Raw genomic sequence first — 26,195 nt, forward strand, 5'->3', positions numbered from 1 at the left:
TGTATAAGTTGAGGGTGCCAACATTTTGGGGGTTTTGTGTGAAATTATGCCCAATTTGCCTTTTTTTCTTTCTTTTCTTTGTGTGTGTATAACAAAACATGTGTAATTGAAAACATTTACTGGGATAAAAACTTAATTTTCTGGAAAAATTTCAAGGGTACTAACACTTTCAGCCATGACTGTATTCTCTATCTCTATACATATAATTATATATATATTGTGACAGAGTCATTGGCAAAGTACTGGAGGGGAGATATGTAGCACTGAGATTAATAGCTGCAGTAATTATACATAGGAAGGTACATACATAAGGTTCCAGCACACGAGTGTGTTAATCAGCCATCTTAGTGGTAGGGTGATTAAACACCTGTAGAAAGGGAGGAACTCAGAGGATAAAATCCTAGCCTTTCAGAGCATTTGGTGTGGGGAGGGTCTGGAGGTGAAAACTCTGAGCTGTTTTGGTCATATGAAGGAAAGACCAACCTGGGACTGTTTGTTCCTAAAGAGGGCAGTTTACCCAGAGCAACAAGGACTGTGCCATACGTTATAGTTATGTTTTGTTTTTCCTGTTAGGCCAGGAAGGCCATGCTTGTTTTTGCTAACATTGGTGTAGTTTATGCAGTGCTCTTAATAAACTCAGCAGACAATTTAAATAGTCTTCCTGTGTACCTCTATGTGCAACCAAGTGAGTCTATCTACCACAATATATACACATATACATAGTGTCGGACATGTGTGCCAGGTGCCTGTCACTAGCATCGATTCTGGGGTCCCACTGTTCAGCTACATGCAAATATTTCATTATTCTCATTCACAAACTTATATAATAAACTGAGTAGTTTGTTAAATGACTGATAAGATTCTACCTTTGTCTGCACATAGTGAATCAAGGGTATTGTTCCAAGTATTGCTCATGTAGGATAGTGGGGCACCCACCCATACACAGGGGCCCACTGTTAAATTCACCTGTTCCCCTGTGGGCTAGTCAGACCCAGTATATATATGAGAGAATTGCATATACAGTAGGCTTGAACTGTTCATGTTCTTCTACTTTTATTTTATTTCATTTACCTCATTATTTCTATTTTTTATGTACAATACCTTGAATTTTGAAAGTGTCTAAACTCAAGATAAATGTAGTGTCAAGCATGTGTGACAGTTTTATCACACAAAATATGCTACTTTGCATAGTGAATTTCCCCCAAATATTTTTGGAGTTCCTTTTTATTCATGCTGTGTACAGTTATAGTCAAAATTATTGGCACTCCTGAAAATCACAAGCCGCAAATTTAATAAAAAAAAAAGTATACAAGAGTGCCATGACATGATTAATAGCACTCTTTGTTTAAATTGAAGCAAGAGGACAAAATTAGACTAACCTGTAATTTGATACAAGTTAGATGACTCACCTGTCCACACCTTCTCTATGTTATCATAACTTTAATTAGCCTATGAATGATAATGAGCACTTGATAAAAATAGCAAAGGAGACAGACAGGAGAGTTATCTGAACAGACCAGAAACACTATTATCACCAAGCACAAGCAGTCTAAATAGTACAAGACTATCTCCAAAGACTTTGGTTTCCCCACTTCAACAGTTAGTTATCGAGAAGTTTACTACTCAAGGAACAGACAAGAACCTTCTAAAGAGAAAAATTTAAAAAAGAATTATACGAAAGTTGCCTCAAAATGTGGCAAAGAAACTGAATGTAACATCTAACAAACTTCAGACTGAAGATGTCATGCTAGGTATGGGAAGAAACCAGCGTACAACGACGGGAAAAGGGGGGGAAGCCCATCAACTAGGGAAAGGATGTGTGGAGACCCCTAAGCAGATCTAACACCCAAACTCCCCTATCGTCCCTAAATAGGTTCCGCGCCTATCACCGAGCAGGATACCTTAGCCCTGGCTGACCCTAGAACTAAGCCCTAGGTAGGGAGGGGGAGGGGTGAGCATTAGTCAGCCCCACTGCAACTAAAGACAAACCAGGGAAATAGACAAGGACAAGGGGATACACTTAGCTCTGAGAAGACACCAGAGAGCTCACGATTACAATCCACAAAGGAACTCCAAGGAGAATCTAGCCGACTGCTAGAATTCCAGACCTGAACAGAGGATTTTACTCTATCACCAGCAACTCTCTGGAGAAACTGAGTGAATTTAAAGATACAGCAAGGGTGTGCTAATTAACAGCAGAAGGTGGAGATCACCGCTGGGTCCTAGAGAGGGATGATGAAAGGATCAAGAAGGTGTCTGCAAGGCCAAGCGCAGTGACCTTCTACAGCTGGATCCAGAATGGCTGTCTGTCAAACCTGACACACCCGTCACAGAAGAGGAGTCATGAAGAATCAGTAGTGATAGTTTCAACATTTATCATATATAGCACGCTAAACAAAATAGGACTCCAAGGCCAAAGGCTAATGAGGACCCCACTACTTAAAGGCCTAAATAACAGCAACTTAACTTTGCCAAAAATTAAATAGACAAACCACATTTCTTCTGGGAAAACATTTTTTGGACAAAACCAAACTAGAGCTCTTTGACAATGCATAGCACAGTTACGGTATATTTATTGATTTCTAAATAAAGCCTATAAAGAAAAGTGCACTCTTCCTACAGTGAAACATGGTGGTGGATCCATAATGTTGTGGGGCTGTAGGTTTAGCGTGTTACAGAAATAAGGAAATCAGAGGATTATTAGAGCATTTTAGAACAAAATATGCTCCAAAGTAAATGAAAAGTAGGTTTGAAAGGAGTCCTACAGAAAAATAATGACCCAAAGCACGCATTTATACTAACCATCCATATATTGGATTTGTCCAAATAATATAAAATAAGGGTGCCAATATAGTTGATCACAACTTTATTAAATCCTTCATCTCACCTTTGTTAATAAATGTGAATCCCTCGCCTGTTATTCTTAATATATTTGTAATGGTTTACTTTGCAGCTGCTTCATATGCTGTAACTATTTTTGTCTCTGATGTGGAGGAGCAGAAAGATAAATTACATATTGGTATTTGTTTACATGGGAAACATGGAGACACAGGACATAGATATATAAAATGGCAGCATGTGATGGATGGAAATGAAGATGAGGTAAGGCTAAGTTTACTAACTTTTCAGCTTAAATGTAAAGTATAGTTTATATGGATGTGGGATTTAAAATATGTGACTCATTACCCCTGGGTAATGACCACCTATGAATTATTAAAATACAGCTATAATCAATGCCTCACAGTCTCCTGGGAGATGGGTTAGTGTGAAATACAAATTCTCTCTCACTAAAAATTCTAACTGTTTTTCCCTCCTCATGCTATACACTGCAGCGCTGCTTGTTCAGATTGACTCCTGTGTTTAAGCACAAGCCCAGTACAATCATTCAACTACTCAATGATACCATGCTTCATACTGCCTCTGGAAGAACCAGCAGCTAAAGAGCTTTTTAGCAAGATTTTATTGGAAGGGTTACCCATGGCCGAGCAGCCACCATGAACAATGTCTTCTAACTGAAATGGTGGAAGACCATTGTGCCAGTTAAGGCAGATGTAATCGACACATCATACAATGACATTCAGAACATTGTATTAGCTGAGAATGACGCTTAACAGATCTGACCTGAAGTTATATCAAATTACCATTATTTAAGGCAGCTCGCTACATTTTACAAGTTGACTTTAAAGGGTTTATCCAGGACTATTATTTCATTAAAGGTTTAAAAACTAACAGGCAGGTAGTTGTTAACTACCTGCCTGTTCTACCCGGCGCTGGCGCAGAGCAGTCATTGACCACTCCTGCCGGTGCTTCCCAATGTTTCAGCTGCTCCATGTCAACAGAACTCTTCCGTGCTGCTCTGTCGATGCTGTGTGACTGCCGACATCATGCTGATCAACAGCCGTCTCCCCGCAGTTAGGCGAAAAAAATGACTACCAATTTCTTTTAGCATTTATGACATAAGAAAATTTCCCTTACATTGTGTCGGGACTCAGGACATCATCTGTTTGCCATCCTCACAGTACAAGCATATATTTAATAATCATCATACTACATGACCACAGGCTAGAGCATACTGCTTATTAGTAATTCTGTATAACAATAGAGAAAGGGTGATGAAAAAACCCACAGAGTATATACCCTTTAAAAAAAATGTTATTTAAATAATTAAAACAAATACATGGATTAGCAAATGAACACTAGCGAATACAATCTGCAATAATCAGTATATAACGCAAGTGATTTAGACACAAGTCCTAAAGTACTGCAGTATTAGGAGGGTTAAATTTTCCTAATAAACTTAAACAGGAAAGACTTGTATACAGATGATACCCTTACGGTACATATGTGAAGCGCTGCTTGTTGCAGTGTCCCCGTCGCCCCAACGCACGTTTCGTTAGAACTTCATCAGGAGACACTTTTTAACAACTCTGAAAAAAACAAACGAAAAAAAAGTTTGTTCACATGGAAGTGGATACAAAGTTGGCTTAGCATAGTATTGTAATTGAATTCCTAAGAAAAGGCAAAATAAATAACCATTTGTGTGCTTTAGTCTGAAAAATACAGTAATATCTGTTACTTCTTGGAAGATATACATATATTTTACTCTTTGTAGTCAATATGTAGCATAATTCTCATTAGTGACCTGTCGTGTCACATCATTTTGGCTAAATATTTTGACTTTGTTTTTAGGTTTTTTTATCACACAAGGTTTGCTCTGTGCGGGATGAGAACATCTTGTGGCGTGTGACATTGTGAGAACGGATGTGTGACTAATGCATTACATTCAATTACTTCCATCTATAGGTGGACTTAATTAAAATGTTGTGATGTGAGCCAGACAAGCACATGTTCCTCTTGATATTTAGGCCTTCACAATAAACAGACTGCTGTTTCTTCACAGTCATTTACAGCTGTATTAGATGCGGTTGAACTTGGGGATGTACATCAGGCTGACATTTCAATGAGAAGCAGCGATGGTACGTTTCACTTAATTTTCATGTAAAGTACAAAATAAATTGCCACTATTAAGTATTTCTTTAGGAAATAAAGCTTATACAGCGCTGTTATCTATGCTGCTGCCTTGTTTAAAGAAAAATGTCTCTGTTAAAATCTATACAGATCGCAAGCTGTATATCAAAAGGATTCATGTCAAGGAGTCTTCAAAGAGCAAGATCTACGTATTTAATGTGGATGAGTAAGTTCAATCTTTGAACATTTAGCGATTCAGTGAAACCTTATATTGTATCAGAAATATTGAAATCGATGATTGAAATTCGTTAGATGACTCTCCATTCTACACTGCTGCACCGATGGAGAAGAGAGGAGCAATTTGAAAGATGGCGCCCTGTCCTGACGGTTGGGTAGCATCTGCCATACGTCCCAGAAATTTGTAGACCACTTATGCAGTCCAAACACCTTTTTCCATTATGCTGCTAGAAATAATCTGGCTATGTAAAGTTGTCACTACAAACACAACATTGACTTATGAACAGGGTTGAATTAGAAGGCATGACTTACCGAGCATCCAGTCGATGGCTTAGGGCACACACGACTATTCCATGTGCTTGTACTGCATCTATATATATGGCATAGTCCTATATATGAGACCTTGACTGGATGCTCGAGTCATACCTTCTAAACCAACCCTGGTCATACTGTCAATGCCGTATGCTGTTGTATGGTGCCTCTGTGAATCAACGTATTCCCCTGTATTAGTAATGCTCCTTTAGAGATTACCAGTGTACAAAGGCAATCATGCAACATGGATTGCTATAATACACTGATATATATATCCATTACTTCTCAATGAATGTGTTCTTCTTAAACTGGATTTAAATTCTTACATTTTGCACCTATTCAGCTGAATATCAGAACTAGAAGAATGTTCTAAATATCTATTTACACACAGAAGTAAGTGCATCAACCATAACACTTTTTCTCATTTTAACATATTTATTTCACTCTATTTTAGTGATACGGATGATGTCAGACAAAAATCTTTCAGCAGATCAGATAAATGGTGCAAACAATAAAGATTACAATCAACTTGCAAACATTGCAAACAGTAATTGTAATTAGTATGTGCTTGATTGGGAGCCAAGCTCATTTGTTAATTTATTCATTTATTTTGTGTATATGTGTGTATGTATATATATATATGTATATACACTGCTCAAAAAAATAAAGGGAACACTTAAACAACAGAATATAACTCCAAGTACATCAAACTTCAGTGAAATCAAACTGTCCACTTAGGAAGCAACACTGACTGACAATCAATTTCACGTGCTGTTGTGCAAGTGGAATAGACAATAGATGGAAATTATTGGCAATTATCAAGACACCCTCAATAAAGGAGTGGTTCTGCAGGGGGGGACCACAGACCACATCTCAGTACCAATGCTTTCTGCCTGATGTTTTGGTCACTTTTGAATGTTGGTTGTGCTTTCACACTCGTGGTAGCATGAGACGGACTCTACAACCCACAGAAGTTGCTCAGGTAGTGCAGCTGATCCAGGATGGCACATCAATGCGAGCTGTGGCAAGAAGGTTTGCTGTGTCTGTCAGCGTAGTGTCCAGAGGCTGGAGGCACTACCAGGAGACCGGCTAGTACACAAGGAGACGTGGAGGGGGCTGTAGGAGGGCAACAACCCAGCAGCAGGACCGCTACCTCCGCCTTTGTGCAAGGAGGAACAGGAGGAGCACTGCCAGAGCCCTGGCAAATGACCTCCAGCAGGCCACAAATGTGCATGTGTCTGCACAAACGGTTAGAAACCGACTCCATGAGGGTGGTATGAGGGCCCGACGTCCACAGATGGGGGTTGTGCTCACAGCCCAAAACCGTGCAGGACGCTTGCCATTTGCCACAGAACACCAGGATTGGCAAAGTCGCCACTGGCGCCCTGTGCTCTTCACAGATGAAAGTAGGTTCACACTGAGTACATGTGACAGACGTGACAGAGTCTGGAGACGCCGTGGAGAGCGATCTGCTGCCTGCAACATCCTTCATCATGACCGGTTTGGCAGTGGGTCAGTAATGGTGTAGGGTGGCATTTCTTTGAAGGGCCGCACAGCCCTCCATGTGCTCGCCAGAGGTAGCCTAACTGCCATTAGGTACCGAGATGAGATCCTCAGACCCCTTGAGACCATATGCTGGTGCGGTTGGCCCTGGGTTTCTCCTTATGCAGGACAATGCCAGACCTCTTGTGGCTGGAGTGTGTCAGCAGTTCTTGCAAGATAATGGCATTGAAGCCATGGCCTGGCCCGCCCATTCCCCAGACCTGAATCCGATTGAGCACATCTGGGACATCATGTCTCGCTCCATCCACCAACGTCACGTTGCACCACAGACTGTCCAGGAGTTGGCGGATGCTTTAGTCCATGTCTGGGAGGAGATCCCACAGGAGACCATTCGCAACCTCATCAGCAGCATGCCCAGGCATTGTAGGGAGGTCATACAGGCACGTGGAGGCCACACACAATACTGAGCCTCATTTTGACTTGCTTTAAGGACATTACATCAAAGTTGGATCAGCCTGTAGTGTGTTTTTCCACTTTAATTTTGGGGGTGACTCCAAATCCAGGCCTCTATTGGTTAATGAATTTGATTTCCATTGATGATTTTTGTGTGATTTTATTGTCAGCACATTCAACTTTGTACAGAGCAAAGTATTCAATGAGAATATTTCATTCATTCAGATCTAGAATGTGTTATTTGAGTGTTCCCTTTATTTTTTTGAGCAGTATATATAATATATATATATATATATATATATATATATATATTATAGTGTTATGTATACTGTATATGTGATGCGCCGTGGGGTACCCGGTGCCGGGCTGGTAGATGCTGGAGGAATGTTACAGTGGCGGTGACCCGGTCCGTGACCCAGGGCAGTCAATAAAAGGGGTTATGTATAGGGGATTTATAGAGTTTGTGACGCCACCTGTGGAATGCAGCTAAAGGGAGCCGCCACTGCGGAGCAGTCCTCTGAAGCTGATGTTACTGCAGCAGGGATGGTATGGCTCTCCACAGGAAGAGCTAGCTCCAGGGCAGTGTAGATGATGTTGCAGGTTGTGCTGGGCGTTGTAGTGCAGGGGTTGATGGCGCAGCAAGAAACACAGAGACAAGGAAGTGGTGTCCCAGGGTCTTTACTGGTGTTGATTAGACAAGCCGGGACTAGGGTACTGGCTAGAAGTGGAAGTCCGGGCAGCCTGGAAGCAAGTAAAGAATCCTCCTTGCCAGGCTAAGTTGGAGGCCTTCCTTTTCCACTAAACTCTTTGGCCCTGCTACTTGTAGCGATGCGGTGGCCCTCGTCCCTGAGTGCGGCATGTCTGTGCTCACCCGTATGGCAGGCAGCTCGGGCCTTGCTGGCGCGTCACTCCCACGTGGCAGTGCTGGACCCTGCGGTGCTGCTGAGCCTCCGGGCGTCTGATGGGGCCAGGAGACCTGCAATCTCCTGCCCTCCGGTTTCTACTGCTGGGCCTTCGGTGCCCCACAGCCTCGGACTCCGGTATCCGGTTCTTCTGTGCGGTACTTCTGGGGTGAGCTGCCGCGCAGCTCCAGTCCCCAGCTCTTCTCTCCTCGACGTCCTCGCTTCTACTCCTCACACTAAGACTAACTAACCCCGCCCCCCAGATCCCAGTTGCCAAGGGGAGGGACTCCCCTTGCTGGTCTGGAGCCAGGAAAGTGTTGCATGTTTAGTATAACCTGATTAGGGGACCCCTGCTTGCTTCCAGGCATGGCATTACCTCTTTTGAGGGAGTCAATGCCACTGTGGCAACCGGATCCCTGAGGAGCCACATGCATATATCTCTCTAAACTCTATTTCTAAATCTGAAATCTGGCCATACAGTGGCCATAGAGCTAAGAATGTCTAAAATGAAGAACATCCTAATTTTTCTTCCAATCAAAATGGTTGACAAGATTGAAGGAGTCTACTAAACATAATAGGAAGATTAGACACTAAATAGTTTATACCGTTTTTGCTTTAATAAATCGGACAGGTGGCACTTGTCTCTCAAAATGGTGCCACTGGAAAAAATTCCCTGCATGCCACTAGAGGGAGCTTACTACATACTGTCACAATTCCACCGTTCAGTGTGTCTTGGACGCAGTGACTGACAGCTCAGTCATCCAATTTAGTGCAGAGGCATGCTGAGTTGTAGGCGTTTTGATAGACAGCTCAGCCGTCCAATCTGAGACTGGGAGGTGCTGAGCTCCCTTTAGGTGTTCCCTGTTCTAAGTGACAACCCAGCTACTTAGCTAAGCTGTCAGTCCCAGATTTCTGCCAATCGTAGCATTTGCTCGGTGGTGGTTTGTATTACTGCGTTATGTTTGTTGATCTTTTGCTGCCTGACATTGGATCTCGTTCTGACCATCCGTTTGCCTAGCCCCTTTGCTCTGTTCCGCTATTTTCCTGGTATTCTGACCTCAGACCGTGACTTGGCTATGTCTTTGCCTTTCCCCTTTATTTTACGACGTGCTTTCTTGTTATCTGATCCCAGAACGTTTGATTACCCTGCCTCACAGCTTGTCCGTGAGTAGTCACAAGCGTCACACATACTGTATGCAACATTCTCCCTCTAGTGGTGGCTAAAGAAAGTTAGAGTGTTATATTTTAACATCAACTGTATTGCGCAGAGGATTTGAATTTCTATATTAAAAACATAAAATTCAAACTACAAATCAAGATATATTAAGAAGAACTCAAGCTCTTTTTAAAAACAAACCACTTAGCACTTATGTAGTTTGTTTTTGAAAAAGAGCTCGGTGCAAGCACGAAACGCGTAAAAAAATAAAAACTACAAAATTGCTGTTCCACTCTGGAACTGCTTCCTTTATACAACAGCGTGGTCTACTCTGAAACGTCAATCTCCTTTTTCTACTTGTAGAGTAATGTACTAAGTGATGTCACAGTATAGACAGTGCAAACAGTGATGTGACATCAAAAATATAATGTATACCATAATGCTACAGTAAATGAGTACAGGAATAGTTAGCAAATTAAAAGGCTATTAAAAAAATAAAAAAAATGAATGAATGGAGTGGAGGCCGAGCTTATACATCTCTGCTCCATTCAAGATTGGCTGTTGAAGCCCTTTCTTGAGCTTCCTGAACCCCGTTCTCAGCAAGTGCCAGTGGTCGGATCCCCTTCATTTAGCTAGTTATCTCCTATATCCATGGATTGTGGGTAACTTTATTGGGGGAATAACTCTAATAACTTTTATAAAGTCACAGCACAGAAATTATATACATATAATGCTCACAGTGATGTTACATAACAGAGAAAATGCACAGTGATGTCACAGCACAGGGATAATGTACACATTTATGACAGTACAGGGATATTGGGTATAGTGATGTCATATGCTTAATGATATCACAGGATACACAGTAAACATAGTGATGTGGCATCAAAAATAGAATTGCTACCATAATGCCTTGTTAAAGAAATAAAGAGAATTAACAAATTAATAAAGTTATGGCACAAAAATCATATACACAATAATGTCACAACAGCGTGATAATACAGTGATTTAACAGTGCAGTGATAAAGCTTAGCAATGTCACAGTATTGTGATAATGCGCTCAGTGATGTCACATTATAGTGTTACATCACACATTGATGTAATAGTAATGATTTGTATGCAATAATGTCACAACAGTGTGATAATGCAGTGATGTCACAGTGCAGTGATACTGCTCAGCAGTGTCACATTATAGTGATAATGCACACAGTGATGTTACGACATAAAGATAATTCACATATTGATGTCATAGTACAGTGATATGTATACAAAATGTCACAATATAGTGATAATGTGAGCAATAATCTTAAAGTATAGTGATAATGCACACAGTGATGTCACAGTATAGCGATAATTCACACACTGATGTCACAATACAGTGAAAATGCACAGTAATGTGAAATATAGAGATAATGAACACAATGTTATAGTGATAATGCATTCAGTGATGTCATAGTGATAATGCAGTAATGACACAGTACAAGCAAAATGTACACTGTGATGTCACAGTACATTGATAATGTACAAAGTGATGACATAGTACAAGCATAATGTATACAGTGATGTCACAGTACATTGATAATGCATTTACAGTGGATATTTAAAAGGCTACACACACATCTGTTAAAATGCCAGGTTTTTGACATGTAAAGCAAAAAATACCAAAAAGAATAATTTCTTTTTTTTCACCTTTATTGTCACCCATAATCTGTACAAATTCATTGAGAAACCAACTGAAATAATTTTGAGGGAGAAATATCATAATTGGGGATGTGGTTGTGTTCAGAATTAAGAAATTACATTTAACTCATGATAAATAGTAGTCAGTACACAGCTGCCATCATTTAAAGTGATTCTAATTAACTCCATATAAAGTTTAGCTGTTCTAATAGTATTATCCTGACATTTTAAAGTAAAATCCATAGTCCATAAACAGCTTACAATACAGCAAAGGGATTGTTTAAAGTTATCAGTTACAAGAAGGGTACAAAAATTTTTCCAAGGCATTAGCTGTACCATGGAAGACTGAATTCAGTCATTAAGAAGTTGCATAAATTTGGCACAACAGTGACATTTAAAACTGGACGTCCCTCAAAAATCGATAAAAAAACAAGAAGAAAATTGATTCAGGAGGCTGACAAGAGGCCTACAGCAACAGTAGAGGAGCTGCAGGAATTTCTGGCAAGGACTAGTTGTGTAGTGCATGTGACAACAATCTCCTGTATTCTTAACATGTCTGGCCTCTGAGGTAGAGTCGTAAGATGGAAGCCTTTTCTTACAAAGAAAAACATCCAACCGAAGCTATGCTTTGCAAAAACCTACATCAATGTGGTATAGTCTAATGAGATCAAGGTTGAACTTTTAGGCCATAATTCTAAAACGTATGTTAGGTGCAAAGCCAACACTGCACATTATCAAAGGAACACAATACCCAAAGTGAAGCATAGTGGATGCAGCATTAGCTCTGGGGCTGTTATTCTGGAGCTGGAACTGGGGCTTTAGTCAAGGTGGAGGGAATCATGAGCAGTTTTAAATATTAGTCAATTTTGCATCAAAACCCTAAGGCCTTTACTAAGAAGATGAAGGGGAATTTCACCTTTCAACTTGAAAACGACCTTAATCATACATCCAAATAAACAAAAAATTTGTCTTTGCTAGAAGAAAATCAAAGCTGTGAAATGGCCCTTCTAGAGCCCAGACCTGAATAAAATAAAAAATCTGTGGATTGACTTGATGGGGACGCTGTACACAGGGTATGCCCTTGCAATATAACAGATTTGGTGCTACTGCAATGAAGAGGGAGCAAAGATTGCCATCTATAGATGTGCCATGCTGATAGATTCCTACCCAAAAAGACTGAATGATGTCATAAATTCAAAGGTACATCAACAAAGTATTGCTTTAAGGGTGAATATTTATGCAACTACATTATTTTACTTCTTTATTTCTCTTTTTCCACCCAAAAAATTTTTAGTATGTTTTTCAACTGAATTGTGCAGCATATAGGCAACGTGGAATCTGTCACCAGGTCTTTGCTACCTCATCTTAAAAGCAATATAATGTAGGGAAAGAGACCTTAATTCCAGCAATGTATCAATTAATTTACGGGGTACAGCAGTTGTGATACAATCAGAGTTTTCTCTGTTGTAGATGTAGCAGATCTCAGAAAGCTGACCCTGCCCACACCAAAGTTGTGTGTGTACATTGTATATTGACAGAAAGCTGCTAACCAGTGCTGGGGGTGTGGTTGAACCAGGATGCATGTGGTCAGCTAGTCCAGCAATGATAATCTCTTGGTGATAAATCATTGATTGTATTGAAACTACATCATGCAGCCCAGTAATTGACACATCACTGAAATCAGTGTCTCAGCCCCTACATCATGCTGCCCACAGATTACGTAGCAAAAACCTGCTGTGAAGAATATTGGAGATACAATTCCATGTCATTCATTTGTATCCTATTTGGCATGGGATTATAAACACCGTTTCACTGTGCAGTTGTAACAGAACAGCTAGCAGCAGCAGGGAGGGTCAAGAGTCAAAATACTGTAAGTGACAAATATCACACTTTGAGCCAGTCCATCTCAGAACAAAGGGCTTGCTTGCCGTGTGGATACCATGCGGTCTGAGTTATCTATGATTTCATAAGGAGAATATAGACTTATCGTACGTCCTAGCCGTACACCGTGTACATGTCCAAGACCCACAAAGCAGACTGCACACCGTCCATTGTCCCGATCCATTCTGGCCACACAGGGTGGGGAGATACATAGAATAGCTAATAGGAAACAGATAGTACAGCTGTGTTTAGTCTCCCGGCTGGATCCAATGACACAAGAACCGCCTCCCTAGGACTGTCCGTTAAGGAGTTATGACCCATCGAAAGTTTTGGAGTTATTATCTGCCAGGGGCACGGGGAGGGGACTCAGGTTCAGCCCAGAGTGCAGGAGGGGAGGTACTCATAGGAGATGTAAGCTAGAGTAAAGCCATGTAGCTCTCTCTCTCTGATGAATGCGGCCACTTCAAACAAGGGGCTCACGTCAACTAATGTTCTGCAAAGGACAGAGGAACCACTGGAAGCTCAGGCCCCCATAAGGGCCAGTGCACACAAGATCAGACGTCACTGGTAATTGACACGATTCATGACACGATTTTGTCCTACCACTATTGTATTTGCATCTCTGACCATTATATATGTATTACCCTTGTGTATATAGTGTATTGTATTGTTATAATTTAACCATGGACTGCTCCTTTATCTCGATCCACGAATCCACACGTCTGTTGCTCGGGTTAATTTTCCATGCTACTTGGCTGGTTTCTGGCCCGATATAATTTCCGTTAACGGACCAGGCTTATATCGAATAGGAAATGGTGGCAGCTATACTGGGCTGATAAGGTTCTGTTTCACTGGGGCTAGTGAAAGGGGCCTCTCAGCCTGTCTGGGGTGTGAGTGAGTGTGGGGCCACGTAAGTGACTGAGTGGGCCACCTCTTCTCACTCCCTGTACCTTCCTGAGCCCGTGAGGACAGGGGGTGTCTGTGTAAAACTGTACCAATCTGACCTTACGTGTCCCCAAGGGGTACAGAACGTTACTTTGGTGCAAAGTGCGGATCCATATCACGTGATCAGTCTGACATAATAGTGACCTCAGGCGGGAGGCGAGGTGTGAATCCTTCACACCTACTGATAGATTCCCTTTAAAGATGGAAAAAGTTTTGAAATGATTCTTTTTGGTATGATTTTTTTTACATGACAAAAACCTTACATTTTAACAGGGGTGTGTAGACTTTTTATATCCACTGTATAATGAAAATATGTCACAGTATAGTGCTGATGTATTAACTAATGCATTGATTATGAACATAGCAGGGTAACCACAGAGCTCCTAATCTGGCTATATTCAGGATTCCACTATCTCACCTTCAATCAACCCCTTCATTTTCGGGCTCTTAGCAGTTGCTATGCCTGCTACCCTGCTAGTTATCGTCCTGCATGGATGACAGAAAATATCAAATTATTGTCAACATGCAAATACAGCAGGTGAAATAAGTATTGAACACATCACCAATTTCCTAAGTAAATATATTTCTAAAGGTGCTATTGACATGAAATTCTCCCCAGATGTCGGTAATAACCCATCCAACCCACACAGGCAAAGAAATCAAACAATAGATGTCCATAAATTAAGTTATGTAAAAATAGCAGTGTACACTGTGGTATGTCCTGATTAAGACATGAGCAGATCAGTGGAAGTTTGGGTTCTGGTACCTGACCCGAACTTTAGTCCAAAGTTTGGTTCGGGTACCGGAACTGTACCCGAACTTGAACCAGAACCCGAACCCCATTGAAAACCATGGAGACTCGAAGTTTGGATCTGGAAAAAAAAATTCTCTCTCTCACTTCCCCCGGAACTCTGAACTTTGCAACAGACTTCCAGGAGAAGTCTGTGTTTGGTGTTTAGCGCCGGATACTAACTGTCCAGTACGAACCCCGAACTTTTATGTTCAGGTTCGCTCATCTCTAGCCCTCATGAAGAAGTGTAGAAGTTCGAAACGTGTAGAAAAATAAACCGCATTCTTGGATTTCTTTTCTCTGACCATCATCTATTTACTGGCAGTGCAGATTTAACCCATTCACTCCATTGTCTGATGTTTTCCAAGCTGTGGATCTGCAGCAGCCTTGAGCTTTTACACAATTAGCTTGTTTTTATTTGCACTTCCAGTAAAATTAGCCTTGCAATCCTCACTAATAGTAAAATCAGCAATTAAAATAAAGTTTGAGTAGCTAACATGTTAGAATTGTTTGTTTTTATAACCCTTTCTTCTGGATTTGATAATGTGCCTAGGAACTTTTCAATTGAGAGCAAAAAAACAGAGACAAGAAAAGAAGTTTGCATTTCTCAAGTTATCCATGACCAGCCAGAGGAAACTGGTAATGACTTATTACTAACCTCCAATCATACTGGGACAGTTGAAGAAAATGTAGAGAAACTTAAGATTCTCGTATACACGGGGGATGCAAGCGGAGCAGGCACCGATGCCAATGTTTTCATCATTTTATTTTCTGAGAATGGAAATTCGTTTGGACCTGTCCAGCTAAAGCAACCACTGGGAGACATCAAACCCTTTCAAAATAGGAAGGTAAGAGAAAAACGTTTTACACAAAAATGTTGTGTTTCTCTTCAGGCGTGCGGCAGTTATATACACTAAGAACACATTCAGTCATGTAGGTCCTTATACCATTTTCCTGTAGACAGAAAATGCACATTGCCATCATCTCTAATTTTCCACTACTTGTCTAATTACAGGATTAAGGTTCATAGCTCTACAATGCCAGATTTCTATTTGGGAATTACAATACTTCCTGACTTTGAACTGACCACTTTGACCCTGAAAATGGCCTCCTTTAGTAACTCAAGAAACTAGCAGAGCTAACCTAGGTGTCGTAGTAGCTCTGCTATTCCGGGCACACACACACGGTGATTGTGTGATGCTTCTGTTCACAATAATTACATACAGCAACAATCATTGAGCACTATGCAGTATAGAGGGCAAAAATGGTGAGAGATGGTCCTCAGCTCTCCATGATAGCTGGCAACTCCACCTGTTCGACTAGATTACAGGAGCCAGGAGCTTTAATCCTGCACTATAAATTTACAATGGTGTGGGATTTAAACCCATTAGTGACCCAGCACCATAATTTACATATTTTGGTCATTATTAGGTTAAATAATTTAAATTGTTAATACCATTCATGTTCTGCCCTGCTCACACTTAAATCCCAAGTGTTATTCCTCCAAGCAAATCATTGTTTTTTAATTCAATCCCCTGAGCCCTAGATCCTAGGTTTTCTACTTTTTGCATGTGTACTCTGGATAGTGCTCAGTATGCCTATAAGGTTTTCTTACCATGTCCTGTGCTAAATTCACTTGGACAGTTAATCAACATAGTAGTTAATCAACGTGGCACTAGTCCCATCCATTTTTCAGATGGAACTCGCCCATAAATTTCAATTAGTGTACAAGAAAAAACACCTCATGCTATATGTACAAAATCCATATGGCCTCCATTATCCACTGTAAAGATTACAAAGGAAGCTGCATTTAGCCTTGCATTATTTTTTTAATTTGCACATGAAAAAAATTAGATGACAAACATGGTCACGTGGCTGACACATGGGCCACCATATGGATCAAAAAAACTTCTGGGTTATTGGACAACAAATAGATAATTTTTCATATGCGCATGTGAACTTAGCCTTGAGCTGGGTTCACATGACCAGACTAAAACTCAGGCTTTGTCTGCAGCTCCATAGTGTATGAGCGAGAGAGGTGCCTGCTATTGACATGCACTAGCCTGGTCCGTAATACAAACCAGACTAGGGCATGATGCAATTTGTTTCACACAGACCATTGTTTCGTGTGAAAAATTGCCCGTGTGAATCAACAGACTGGTTATTATTGGGTCAGTGTGCTGTCCATTGAGCAGATGAATAACACATTGACAATATATGCGCTCATCTGAACAAGTCCTAATCCTCTGTTTTAAATAGATATTGCAAAATGTACAATTATATTTTTGTGGATAATTTAATGTAATTAATTTTAGAAGGGATGCTAGGCATAAAAATATTGAGAAATGTTGTACCAGAAACAATTAAAGCAATTAAAGTTAAACACAATAGAACAGCTTCTCATTGCCAACATTCAGCGTTAACTATACAACCCACTCTTCCTGCAAGTTAGGTAAAAGTTTTTGGCACCAGGACTTTAAAAAAAGGTTTTCTCAACATCAATCTTCAGGAGCACAACGGACCCCTGCCTCCTGCTTGCCAGAGAGCTGTGTGCTCCTGATCTACAACTTTAACCAGCGGCATTGTCACACAGCTGGCCTGAACCTTGAGTCCTCCGATGCTGCTAGCAGAGGCAGTGTTGTCTTTGCAGCATCAGAGGAGTACAGTGGCACTTAAAAAAAGGATAGATATTAAAAATGTGTCTTTTTTCACATTAAGAATCCACAAACAGCAGAATTTTTGAAAGCCTAAACTGTGCATTAAACGGAGCAATATGTACAAGCTTTACAGCAAATAGTATCACACTGCGACTAGATCTTTTACTCCATTTTTTATTTAGTTCTATCACCCTGACTTTACAAGCACAGACTGTGTAGATGTAGACAGCATATTCTGGCTGGGATTTCCTAGACTGTACTCACTAATTAGAGTCTGGTATTTTGAGTGAATATAACAAACACATGAAGTTTAATAGGGAAATCACACACAGTGAATAATTTGTATCTGCATTTTGTTACTTTCTCCCCATTCAGCATATTTTGCATTTATAGTTCACAGTTGGTAAAATTTATGATTAATTTTATTTGCCCATTAAGAATACTTAATCCCTCTCAATAATTATTTCTGTTAGCATACATTAGGCAATTCAAGATAGAATCAATGCTATTATATGAGGACAATTACTGACGTTCGCCACTTGCTGTTTTGCGTTTTTTTCTCATTGACACGTTTTCATGAAATAAAGTGGTTCATGGAAATAATGTTTCAAGATTACTGAGTTTCTATATTATTCATAGCTTTTTTTCAGAATTATCAGACTGTAATTATCGTATATGATTTTTTCTTTGCTGCCACCGCTGCATTCTTTTAGTAGAGATGAGCAAATCTTTTGAAATCCGAATTTGCCAGATTTGTTGCATTTAAAATAAAAAAATCATTTCACTATAAATTAAGTAAATGCGAATCACAATACTTCAAAGCTTCCAATTGCCCATAAAACACATGTGTAAAACTCTGATATGTTCTAGGACTGTATTTAACCCCTGTCAACCACTCTATTGCTAACACAGCCTTAGTAATGTTCAAGTGACCTCAGTATACATGGCTATTGATAAATGCTGGATGATAGTCGAATGATAACTAATAGCCTATTTTATAACACATAGCACTGATGGTCCCGATTCATTAAGACAGGTGTTGTTCTCCCAAATCTTAATGAGCAGGACTGCTGGAATAAGATTTTGGTTCTCAAGTCTTCGGATAGTTCTCTTCTCTTTCTGTTCTCCATGCTTAGTGTGGCACACTCTGACACACAATGCAAAGATTGAGTCAACTTCTCCCCTTTTTATCTGGTTTTAGGTGTGGTTTTCATATTTTCCACATGTGTTATTTGCCACAGGTGAGTTTGAACGGGCATCACATGCTTGAAACACAGTTGTTTACCCACAATTTTGGAAAGGTGCCAACAATTTTGACCAGCCCACTTTGGGTGTTTTGTGTGAAATTATATCCAATTTGCCTTTTTTTTCCTCTGTTTTTTTTTTGTGTTGTTCCAATACACACAAAGAAAATAAACATGTGTATAACAAAACGTGTAATTGCAATAATTTTCTGGGAGAAATACTACATTTTCTGGAACAATTTCATGGATGACAACACTTTCGGCCATGACTATATCATTGGGTATACTTTGTGTTATTAAATATTAAAACTCTAAATCATTCCCAGTAAGTGGTTATTGTGCATATGTCACTCTCTGAAAGCATTGTATGGACTGTAACGGCTGCAATCCGTGACAGTACTATATGATATCACAGATATGCTATGCAGTCACACTTGCTTTTTAAAAGAATAGCTAATAGCCTCCCCAACATGTTTCACCTAACCGGCATCATCAGGGAAACTGATCTGCTACCCGGATAGAAAGGCCAGAGAAAGGACACAGTCCAGGTACGATTGCACATAGCTGTTTAGGTGGTGCATCTCTGCTGAAGTGCATCAGATTTACATAGGAGCAAATAAAAATCTGATCAATTTTGTCAAATATGCTGCAATCGCTGCTGTTGCTTCCTTGACTACTTCTTGTAGCCCTAGGGCTATTATAGGCAAGGGAGCACTGATACTATGCAGAGCGGTTCTCCCAGTCAGATTTGTGATCGGCAAAAGCTTTGCTGAGCAGGGAACACACTTAATCTTGGAAATGTTGGCTGAAAAAATTCCCCCATTTTGCTTTTTATAACAAGGGTCTACAAGCACGGCTTTTCAATACACCCAAAAAGCAATTGATTTGTGATCGGCAAAAACTTTGCTGAGCAGGGAACACACTTAATCTTGGAAATGTTGGCTGAAAAAATTACCCCATTTTGCTTTTTATAACAAGGGTCTACAAGCACGGCTTTTCAATACACCCAAAAAGCAATTGAGTGTCATGCTCACCAGCTCAAGGGCCCCTTTGGTTCACTTTCTGCACCCCGCTGCGATGTTTGGTCATCATGGCAAAAGTCTTCAACCTCAAATTGACTATCAACCTAGCTACTTGTCTGTGGTAACTCAGTATTCCTCTCCATACCCACCAGCTGCTGTTTCTCTTTCTTCTCCCCCTCTTCCACATCATGCTACATGTAAACATTGACCTTGAGGGTCCCCCAAAAGCCAAAACCCCAGGGCAGCGACAATCATGTAAAAGTTGTTGTTTTACCTCCATTGCGTGTTGCATCATTGTGAGTGATTTTTCCCAGGTAAATATAAGGGGAAAAACATTGTTGATGCTACAGTTCTAACCACTGACAAATTTAGGAGCCTCTTCAAATGGCTAGAGTAGGTGGCACAATCCCCTATCAGCTTCTAATGGCAGATTTCAAAGTAACACAAGGTTTAATTTGCCTGTGGCAAAATATAATCTGTCACTACTTTATGCTGCTTTTACAGGCGTTCCAACATATGCAGCTCTGATTTCCATCATGTTCGATGACACAAATCAGGCACTGCTCAGGAAGACCATTTTATCTGTCCTTGGCCACCACCTTTTGCAAGCGGTTAGATTTCTTTAATAAATTTTGCACAGTTAAATTTAGGATATGCACCATTCAAGGAGCAGAAATTAATTTTTTTGCAAAACATAAGGCAGCCATAGTGTCACTTATGACAATGCGTAGCTGCAATGAAGACATCCAGCATGACATTTGCTGCTTCATGCCAATGAGCAACTTGTTCGCTGTATGACTTTTGTCACTTCTGCACACAAGCTGTAAAATTGCTTAGGAGTACTTTCCCTTACAAGAACGAAAAGTCTGAGGGCTTGAAGTGGATGTAACTGTTAGAACCCTCCTGTTAGTTTTTTTCTATTTTGTGTTCACGTGACCTGCTGCCTATTTATTCCAGCTCCGCCCTTCTGGCTTTGCTGGACTTCAGTGTTACTTTGACTCTTAATCTAGCCAGGTGCTTTGTACCTATCTCTATAGTTTGCTTGGTCCTTGGGCCTCTAAGTATTTATGTCTGTTTGTCCTTTTGCTCCGCTATAACTTCTGCTAGGAGGTGTTCAATTTTGTCCCAGTCCTTAGTACTTTTAGGGACCCCTCCCTTATATCTATAGGTCTGCGTTCAGACTAGCTGAGGACGAAGGTGGGTCTGTTCACAAGGAACAAGTTGCCCGCTGCATCGTAGGGAATCAGCTTAGTCCTATTGTAGGGACAGTTTTCCTATCTTTCCTTAGTTCTTGTAGCAGATCATAACAGTAAGTCCAGCCCAAAATCCAAAAAAAAAAATCCTAAGGAACGAGATCCGGAGATCAGCATGGTGTCTGTTCAGGAATTGGCTCAACGCCTACAGGGATTGTCTCTTGAGGTGGCCGAGCTCCAGCAACACGTGAGTAGCTGTCCTGGAGCGCATTTTGTTGAACCGAAGGTAGGACTGCCTGATTTTTTTTATGGTAAACAACAAGATTTTTTTTCCTTTAAAAATGCTTGTTTATTAAATTTTCATTTGAGACCCAGGTCCTCTGGGAATGAATCACAGCGCATTGGGTTTATCATGTCACTTTTGCGCAAGGAACCACAGGGATGGGCCTTTTCTCTCCAACCTAATGATCCGTGTTTTATGTCAGTGGAGGATTTTTTTTCTGCTATGGGGTTATTGTATGACGATCCTGATTGAGTCTCATCTGCTGAGAGACAACTGAGACGTTTAAAGCAGGGGTCAGGTGATGTTGAAAATTATTGTACAACACTTCAGAAGGTGGTCTTCTGAAGTGAGATGGAATGATTCGGCGTTAAAATGTTTGCTTCTTGCTGGTCTAAGTGAAAGGGTTAAGGATCTGCTGATTGCTTTCCCTGCACCTGGAAACTTGCAAGAAGCCATGCAATTAGCTATACGGGTGGACAGGAGACTGCGTGCCAGGGTTAATGAGGAGAAAACTCCTGCTATGGCAGCTCCTAGTCATCAGAGGGTCTGCTCGGACGACGGCGAACCGATGGAGATTGGGGCGATGTCACTCCGCTCTCAGGAAAAAGACCGCAGGTTTTCCAAGGGATTGTGTTTTTATTATGGTAAATCTGACCATTTTGTTAAGAACTGTGAGCGTCTGTTAAACAAAGAAAAAAAAGGTCAGTTACGCCCGTATTGCTTGTTTAAACTCTAAGGGAGTATTTCTTTCAGGGAGTACCTCATTGCAGGAGGAGTTCATTGAATTTCAGGTTTTTGTGGATTGTGGTTCTACACTGAATGTGATTGATAAGGGATTTTTGGAAAAACTTAAATTGGAACCTAAACCTTTGTCATCTCCTATTTCTGTGGATGCTGTTGGTAACACTCCTTTGAAATGTATTACTCACAAGGTTGCTGAATTTCCCCTCACTATTAATGGTATTCACCAAGAGCATTTGGATTTAGTGGTATTAAATAATTTACCTTCTCCAATAGTGTTAGGTTTGCCTTGGTTAAAACTGCACAATCCTTTACTGGACTGGCCTACTAATGAGATTAAATCTTGGAGTCCTAAGTGTTATGATAAATGTTGTAACGGTCGCATTGCTGCTGTGGAAAGAGGGGAATTACCTGTACCTATTCAGGATTTTTGGAAGTTTTTTTCAGAGGAGGAGTCGCAAATTCTACCTCCTCATAGGGACTATGATTGCACCATTGAGTTTGTTCCTGGAGCTACTCTTCCCAAGAGTCGCTTATTTAATCTTACTATCCCTGAAAGAAAAGCCTTGGAGGAATACATACAGACGAGCTTGGCTGCTGGTCACATTAGACCTTCTAAGTCACCTGTGGGTGTTGGATTTTTTTTTGTAAAAAAAAAAAGACGGCGGTTTACGTCCATGTCTGGACTTTCACGAAATTAATAAAATTACCGTACGCAATTCCTACCCACTGCCGTTAATTCCTGACTTGTTTAACCAGTTAGTTGGGGCCAAGTGGTTCTCTAAAATTGATCTCGGGGGGCATACAATTTGTTGCGAATGAAGGAGGGTGATGAATGGAAGACTGCTTTTAACACTCCGGTGGGTCATTTTGAGAATCTGGTTATGCCTTTTGGTCTTACCAATGCACCAGCATTTTTTCAGAATATTATTAATGACATCCTGAGACCTTTGATTGGTAAGAATGTGGTGGTGTATTTGGATGACATTTTGATTTATTCACCAGATCTGTAGTCTCATTGGCAGAGCGTACGTGAGGTATTGCAGTTATTACGTGACAATTCACATTTTGCTAAGCTGGAGAAATGCAAGTTCGCTGTGCAGAGAATTAGTTTTTTGGGCTACATTATCTCCAGCGAGGGCTTTGAGATGGACCCGGTGAAGGTTCAGGCTGTGCAGGAATGGCCTAGGCCTATTGGTTTAAAATCGATACAGAGATTTTTGGGTTTCGCCAATTATTACAGAAAATTCATTAAGAATTTTTCTATAATTGTTAAGCCGCTGACCGATCTCACCAGGAAAGGTGCGAATACGGTCCAGTGGACTACTGAGGCCATTGAAGCTTTTGTGTATCTCAAGGAGAGGTTCAGTTCTGCCCCCATCCTTATGCAGCCTGATGAGACCAAGCCTTTTTTGGTCGAGGTTGATGCTTCTTCGGTGGGGGTCGGTGCGGTTTTGTCTCAGGAGAACAAGGATGGGGTTCATCCCTGTGCTTTTTTTTCGAAAAAAAATTCTGAAACCGAACTTCATTACGATGTTGATAATCGGGAATTGTTGGCTATCAAACTCGCATTTGAACATTGGCGTCATTTCTTGGAAGGTGTTAAATTTCCCATTCAGGTTTTCACTGATCATAAGAATCTGATCTATCTAGATGCTGCCAAGCGCTTGAATGCCCGTCAGGCTAGGTGGGCACCTTTTTTTTCGCGGTTTAATTTTTCTGTTACTTACATCCCGGGTACTAAGAATGTTAAAGCTGATGCTTTATCTCGCAGCTTTTCTCCCATGGTTGGTACCGAGGAGGAGGAGAGCATTTTAAAGGAAGGAGTTGTGATAGCAGCATTGGACTCCGTTTTGGAAGATGGGATTCTGAAAGCCCAGGACGATACCCCATCTAACACTCCATGGGAGGTTGTTTGTACCTAGAACCTTTAGGAGAGAGTTGTTTGTGGAGTATCATGAGTCTCGGTTGGCAGGTCATCCAGGAATTTCTGAGACTAAGAGACTGGTAGGTCGCAGTTTTTGGTGGCCTGGGTGGCAGAAGGAAATCATTAAATGGGTGCGTCAATGTACGGTGTGTGCTAGATCAAAGGCTTCACATGCTCCTGCTGCGGGGTTGCTTTGCCCTCTGGAGGTTCCTAGTGCACCTTGGACGCATCTTGCGATGGATTTTATTACTGACCTTCCTGTGTCCGAGGGTTTCACTGTCATCTGGGTGGTCGTGGACCGTTTTAGCAAGATGTGTCACTTGGTTCCTTTCATTAAACTACCCTGCGCTAAGACACTCGCTAATGCTTTTGTCAAGGAAATTGTCAGACTCTGCGGCGTTCCCACCGACATTGTTTCTGATAGACCTCAGTTTGTGGCTCGTTTTTGTCGTGCCTTTTGTGACAGGTTGGGAGTCCATTTGTCATTTTCATCTGGGTATCATCCTGAGTCTAATGGACAGACAGAAAGAAAGAACCAGGATGTTGAGCAGTTTTTGCGTTGTTTTGTGGCAGACAATCAAGAGGGGTGGTCTGAGTTTCTGCCACTTGCTGAATTTGCTCTTAACAACCATACATCCTCTTCTGCTGGGTGTTCTCCGTTTTTTTGTTGTACTGGGAGACATCCGGCGTTTGGTTTGTTCTCCAAATTGGTGTCAGCTGTGCCGGAGGAGGAGAATTTTTCCGGTGATTTGGAGAGAGTTTGGACTGATGTACAGTACAGACCAAAAGTTTGGACACACCTTCTCATTTAAAGATTTTTCTGTATTTTCATGACTATGAAAATTGTACATTCACACTGAAGGCATCAAAACTATGAATTAACACATGTGGAATTATGTACTTAACAAAAAAGTGTGAAACAACTGAAAATATGTCTTATATTCTAGGTTCTTCAAAGTAGCCACCTTTTGTTTTGATGACTGCTTTGCACACTCTTTGCACTCTCTTGATGAGCTTCAAGAGGTAGTCACCGGAAATGGTCTTCCAACAATCTTGGAGGAGTTCCCAGAGATGCTTAGCACTTGTTGACCCTTTTGTCTTCACTCTGTGATCCAGCTCACTCCAAACCATCTCGATTGGGTTCAGGTCTGGTGACTGTGGAGGCCAAATCATCTAGAGTAGCACCGCATCACTTTCCTTCTTGGTCAAATACCCCTTACACAGCTTGGAGGTGTGTTTTGGGTCATTATCCTGTTGAAAAATAAATGATGGTCCAACTAAAGGCAAACTGGATGGAATGGCATGCCGCTGCAAGATTCTGTGGTAGCCATGCTGGTTCAGTATGCCTTCAATTTAGAATAAATCCCCACAGTGTCACCAGCAAAGTACCCCTACACCATCACACCTCCTCCTCCATGCTTCACGGTGGGAACCAGGCATGTAGAGTCCATCCGTTCACCTTATCTGCGTCGCACAAAGGCATGGTGGTTGAAACCAAAGATCTCAAATTTGGACTCATTAGACCAAAGCACAGATTTCTACTGGTCTAATGTCCATTCCTTGTGTTCCTTAGCCCAAACAAGTCTCTTCTGCTTCTTGCCTGTCCTTAGCAGTGGTTTCCTAGCAGCTATTTTACCATGAAGGCCTGCTGCACAAAGTCTCCTCTTAACAGTTGTTGAAGTGATGTGTCTGCTGCACGAACTTTGTGTGGCATTGACCTGGTCTCTAATATGAGCTTCTGTTAACCTGCGATTTCTGAGGCTGGTGACTCAGATAAACTTATCCTCAGAAGCAGAGGTGACTCTTGGTCTTCCTTTCCTGGGGCGGTCCTCAGGTGAGCCAGTTTCTTTGTAGCGCTTGATGGTTTTTGCAACTGCACTTGGGGACACATTCAAAGTTTGCCCAATTTTTTGGTCTGACTGACCTTCATTTCTTAAAGTAATGATGGCCACTCGTTTTTCTTCGCTTAGCAGCTTTTTTCTTGCCATAATACAAATTCTAACAGTCTATTCAGTAGGACTATCAGCTGTGCATCCACCAGACTTCTGCACAACACAACTGATGGTCCCAACCCCATATATAAGGCAAGAAATCCCACTTATTAAACCTGACAGGGCACACCTGTGAAGTGAAAACCATTTCCGGTGGCTAAGGTGGTGAAGCTCATGAAGAGAATGCCAAGAGTGTGCAAAGCAGTCATCAAAGCAAAAGGTGGCTACTTTGAAGAACCTAAAATATAAGACATATTTTCAATGGTTTCACACTTTTTTGTTAAGTATATAATTCCACATGTGTTAATTC

General features: G+C 41.0%; 1 protein-coding gene across 2 annotated transcripts in view; it reads left to right on the forward strand.

Moving 5' to 3' along the window:
* The window catches only part of RP1 (RP1 axonemal microtubule associated), a 1,013,486-nt gene that overhangs the window by 946,533 nt on the left and 40,758 nt on the right, over nt 1-26,195 (forward strand). For both annotated transcript variants that reach the window (XM_073679301.1, XM_073679302.1), the window contains exons 53-56: nt 2,954-3,102; nt 4,901-4,976; nt 5,119-5,194; nt 15,381-15,675. In XM_073679301.1, the coding sequence (XP_073535402.1) occupies nt 2,954-3,102; nt 4,901-4,976; nt 5,119-5,194; nt 15,381-15,675 (596 nt within the window). The remainder of the gene's footprint in view (nt 1-2,953; nt 3,103-4,900; nt 4,977-5,118; nt 5,195-15,380; nt 15,676-26,195) is intronic.

The sequence above is a fragment of the Phyllobates terribilis genome, unplaced genomic scaffold (genome assembly GCF_046119375.1).
Source record: "Phyllobates terribilis strain yellow unplaced genomic scaffold, ASM4611937v1 Scaffold_4__5_contigs__length_816908805, whole genome shotgun sequence".
NCBI classification, from domain to species: domain Eukaryota; kingdom Metazoa; phylum Chordata; class Amphibia; order Anura; family Dendrobatidae; genus Phyllobates; species Phyllobates terribilis.